We start from the raw sequence: 5,182 nt of genomic DNA, 5'->3' as shown, positions 1-5,182 counted from the left end.
TGGGAAATCTCCCAGGGACTCAACCCTAGACTAAGAACTACAGGTGACTACAAAGTGCTGAAAATGGGAGAAAGAGCCTTTCTTCCCCAGGGAAGAGTCCCCAACCCCAGTCAGCTTTCCAATACCCAGTGGTCAGCTCTGAAATTATATACATACAAGTAATATATGGACTGAGCAGGTTGTATCTATATATTTAGGAATACATGCACACACATATATATGTAAAACAAAGAAACTGAAAGCAATTAAATTTTTTCACTTTTTTTCTATTGCATGTGTGTGTATGTGTGTGTGTGTGTGTGTGCCCCTGTGTGCAGGCACAGGCACAGGCACAGACACCATGACCCGCATGTGGAGGTCAATCTACCGCACTCTGGAGTTGATTCTTTTCTTCTGCCTTGCAGTCAAGGGCACTGAACTCCACTCATCAAGCTCGGTGGTGAGTGCCTTTATCCACTGAGCCTCTTGCCGGCCCTGAAACTAACTGTTGACCAGGAGTCATCTGTGAGCCGTCAGCAGCTTATAGGCATGGTGGTCGACTGATGGATGTATCGGCCCCATAAAGGGGATCTGAGTGCAGGCCAGCTCAGGCTTACACCTTTCATGGGAACCAAGGAGTTGCGGCTCCTTTGCCCTTATGCCATTACTGAAGGGCAGAAATGTGGACAGGAAATGTCTATCATCAATCAACATGACGTTGCACATGACACATTTCTTATTTCTTAGAGCCCTTGTCTTGGCCTATTTATCTCAGTGTACTCATCTACTGACTCAAAAGTTTTTTATCCTTTTTTAAAAAAAATGTATTATGTGTATTTTTGTGCATATGTGTCTGTGTATAAATGTATGTGGGAGGGATCCCACACATGACGGTACCTGTGTGGAGGTCAAAGGACAACTGTGTGGAGGTCAAAGGACAACTTGCTAAAGTCAGTCTTCTCCTTCCACTACACGGGCCTTGTGGATAAAACTCAGGTGGCGGGGCTTGGTGGCAGGTGCCTTCGCCCTCTCAGCCATCTCACTGAACGTAAGTCATCTATGTTATCTTCAATGAAGAGTTCCTGGACTGTTGTCTTGACTACCGATATTGTCTCTTCCAGCATCTTGCAAAGTATCTGTTAAGAAAGCCACAGTGCTGTACCAAGGAGAGAGAGTGAAGATCCAGGAACAGTTTAAGGACGGAATGAAGCATGGTGACAAGGTCTCTTTCTTCTGCAAAAATAAGGAGAAGAAGTGCAGCTATACTGAAGAGACTCAGTGCGTTGATGGCACCCTCGAGATCCCCAAGTGTTTCAAGGGTGAGAATCCCATGGGCTTTTTGCTTGGAACTTCTCCTTGGCCCTCACTATCACCAGTGTTTATGCTATCCATTGACTCTTAGAAGCTAAATCTATTTGACTTTTTTTTTTTTTAAAGATTGTGATGGGGAAAATAAGATAAAACAGAGAGCTTCTTGGCTTACATACACATTTTGCTGTCCAGTACTTTCCATTAAGCCTTGAGGTTGTAGGTTTCCTTGCTGACTGTTGAGGTGAATTATACCATCTCCTGTAATTCCGAGTTTAGTGTGAAAATTAACATCGTGAAATATTGAATGATGCAAACATTTATTACCTCTTTATTCCACATTTTAGAGAAATGATGATAATGATGGTAATTTGCCTGTAGATCCAATATTATTTTTCTTGCCTTCAGAAATGCCTAATTTAAAAAGAATTCTTTAGGGCAAAGTTTGATTAGAGCAAAATATTTTGAGAAAGATTCTAGTTGCTTGTGTTTTATTCAGAAGTGGATCCTGGTCAGCATGGAGAGCTAAATGCTAACCTAGGTTTCTGATTTAGGGCTCACATAGTTGTTATTGCTAGGAATGAAAAGCAAAGAGAGGCTGAAGTTACTGTTGGCTCCAGGTTTATAAATGCTCCAAATACACGGATAACCCTGTTCTCAGCGCTGAGAAGACAACGGAGGATAAATGTAACTGGGTAGGGCGTGGGGGCTGAGAGTTTATAACTTAGAGAAGGGAAATGTAAATGATTAATAAGGTTGGCTCAACTGATAGAAGTATTTTATTTTGTGTGTGTGTGTGAGTGGCATGTGCGTGAGTGTGTATTATGTATATGTAAAGGTACGTGTGCCTGTGCTTACATGTGGAAGCTAGTGAAAGATGCCAGAGACTCCACTCTAGCCTTCTCTGCCTTACTCCTTTTAGACAGGGTCTCTAGCTCGACTGGTGGCCAGCAAGTTCCTGTATCCTCCTGTCCACAGCCGTCTCAAAGCTGGTATTGCAGGCCTTTGTGTGTGGCCATGCCTAACTTTTCACATGGGTGCTGGGATCTGAAGTCCGGTTCCCACAGTTATGCAGCAAGCATTCACCGACTGAGCCACCATCCCAACCCTAATTGAATATTATAAATATTCATTAGAAATATTATGCATGGCATAGGATAAATGCTCAGTCAGTGACATTATCACAATTACAAATAGCTAGAACCCTACTGAATAGGTTGTTATTGTCCCAAAGATGGACACATTAGGGCTGGGGAGACTGCTCAGTTGGTAAAGTGCCTGTTGTCCAAGTCCAAGGGCCTGAGTTTGGATACCCAGAACACAGCTGGACTCTAACCCTAGGGCTGAACAGAAGAATGGGGAGACAGAAAGTGGATTTCTAGAGTTCACTGCCCAGCCAGCCAACCAGTGAGCTCCAGGACGAGTGAGAGACCCTGGAGTGGATAGAGGTAGATACCCAACGTCGAGATCTGGTCTCCACATTCATGTGCACACACACACACACAAACAAAACACAGGAAGACCATAGACACATAGAGAGATGTTAAATATAAGATTGACAAAGGACAATAGACTTAGTACAAATCAGTAGAGAAATTACCAGGAGGAGTTAATTTAAAAATCAGAACTTCATTGCTATAGTTTTTTCAGTCCGATTTTCCTAATGGTCTTCAGACAGAAGCAGCACTCTTGATGCCGTAGGGAATAAATAAAGGGTGAATATGATTCCCCCCTTTTAATCTTGTCTGCCAGAGTTATATAAAACCTCTCATTTTCTCTTCTTGGAAATGAATCACTTATCCTTGCCTATTTTTCTCTCCCGTCACTGAGACCTCACACAAAACGATTTTTATTCCCAGCATTAAATTTATTCAACACACATGTAAGATGTATTTGATTTGGCTGAGCTCTTTAGAACATGTAAGAAATGACTGTCTCTTGTTCATTTTCCCCATCCTCCCACAGAGCACAGCTCTCTGGCTTTCTGGAAAACGGATGCTTGGGACGTGAAGCCGTGCTGAAGCCATTTTCAGAAACCAAATCGAATGTCATGTTTGTAGCTCTGCTTGTCTGAGGACTCCACCTGAAACAGCAAAATAAAGTTGCTGAATTGCCTCAGGCATTACCGTGTGGCTCCATGTGGTACTGTGGCTTTGGTTATGTCAAGAGATCCAGCTACTCAAAACATCCTTGGTTCCTGGCTGCGAAGGAACAAGCATAACAAATAGCAGACCGACCTCTTCCAATGGAATAGTTTTTACAGATTGGTTTATAGACAGTCACATCCTCTACTCACTAAAATGACAAAAAGAAAAGTCTATGTCCCACAATTCCTGAGAATAAGTCCAAAATCTATATTGATGTAGATTGTATTGTTCCTAGGTAATTCTTATGCTGACTTGAGTTTAAGAATCATGGCCGCAAAGGGATAAGCATGAACTTCCAGGTCCCCAGAACTGGACTGGAATTCTTGATACGGTGTTTACATGATGCCAAAAGACCTTCACTTACCCATCGTCAGTTCAACATCTGGCTTTGGCGTCAGTCCTCTGAGTAGGTCCTACTCCTTTGTCCTCTTTTCCCTGCCGTATCTGTTGCTCAAACCCACCGGAGGCTCTCCTTCCCTTCCCTGTGCCTTCACCCAAGCGGTTGAGTGTGGCTGGGAACAAGGCAAACAGCACAGCCATGCTGTTAGATCCCAGTTTAAATCCATGGGTGCAACAGATGTCGGCTCCCTGGTTCTGTCCAGCATCTGACACCGGTCTGTTCACAGGGGCAATTTTTTTTACTGGGGTCTTCCGTTGTGTGAACAAGCAGAGACCTCTTACTCCTGCTGTGGGGCACAGAGCTTCTCTGCCCGGGGTTCCTGCCTTGATAGATTGAGATTCCTTTGAAACCATGAGTCCAACAATCCTTTCCTCCTTGATGTTTTCTGGGTATTTTGCCGAAATAAGAAGAAAGGTCGCTAATCCAGTGCTCAAGGGTATTTCAAGGGTATTTCAATCCGAGCAAACAATACACATGTGGGTGCTTTGTCGCTGGTGTGTTTTCTACAAGAAACGGCAGAGAAACGCAAATGTCAGTTAATCATCAGATAAATTAATTCTCTTGCTTTTACCATCTTACACTATTCTCTCCTCTACACTTATATTTTCTCCCGAGTTCATTTAATCCAGTATGCTATTAAGTATTTGATCATCTAAAGCTGAAGGTTTGGGGGAGAAAGATGCACTGAAAGGCAACATCTGAGTTCTAGTTACCCTTAATGGGGACAACTTGATTTGTACACTTTCCTGCTTTACGTAATTAAACATAGGCCTTCAGCCGAGCCCATTTACAATTATTAAGACATTCTAGCGCTGAGTACATCTCTTCTTCCTAAGTCATAAATATGTTATAGCAATGAGCTTTTTGTATCATTTTTAATCTAGTGTGTGTCCTAGCTTTGTTTCTGTTGTGATAAAAAGCACCCTGACTAAAAGCAGGCGAGGAACAGAGGGTTGATATTAGGGCACATCCATCATGCAAGGAAGTCACCGTGACGAGACCTGGGTTCAGTTGGTCACATGACACACGACATCCACAACCAGAAGAGAGAAATGCATCCATGCAGCTTTGCTTGCTTATTTGCATGTGCTCAATTTAATGCCTCTATCTCTAACAGGGTTCAGGAGCCCTGCCTAGGGAATGGTGCCACCTGCAATGGGCATTAACTTAAATAAGGCAGTCCCCACAGGCATCCCCACAGGCCACCCCAATGCAGAGGACTGGCCAAGGGGACTCTTCCCAGGTGCTTCTAGGTTGTGTCCTGCTACAATCAAAGTGGACTTCCCACTCCTAGGGAGAGGAAGTGAGAAGAAACATTTCCCTGGGTGGCCATTTTGGAGCAGGGGAC

At 43.5% G+C, this 5,182-nt stretch overlaps 1 protein-coding gene across 1 annotated transcript in view; it reads left to right on the top strand.

The window, feature by feature from the left end:
- The window catches only part of Apoh (apolipoprotein H), a 25,036-nt gene extending 21,627 nt beyond the window's left edge, over window positions 1-3,409 (top strand). The window contains exons 7-8 of the mRNA XM_013355625.1: window positions 1,101-1,298; window positions 3,253-3,409. Of these exons, the coding sequence (XP_013211079.1) occupies window positions 1,101-1,298; window positions 3,253-3,308 (254 nt within the window). The 3' untranslated portion in view covers window positions 3,309-3,409. The remainder of the gene's footprint in view (window positions 1-1,100; window positions 1,299-3,252) is intronic.
- The last annotated feature ends 1,773 nt before the right edge of the window (window positions 3,410-5,182 follow it).

Source organism: Microtus ochrogaster, unplaced genomic scaffold (genome assembly GCF_000317375.1).
Source record: "Microtus ochrogaster isolate Prairie Vole_2 unplaced genomic scaffold, MicOch1.0 UNK363, whole genome shotgun sequence".
Taxonomy (NCBI): Eukaryota; Metazoa; Chordata; class Mammalia; order Rodentia; family Cricetidae; genus Microtus; species Microtus ochrogaster.
The sequence above is the reverse complement of the archived record's forward strand: the minus strand, read 5'-3'. Positions and strand labels throughout refer to the sequence as shown.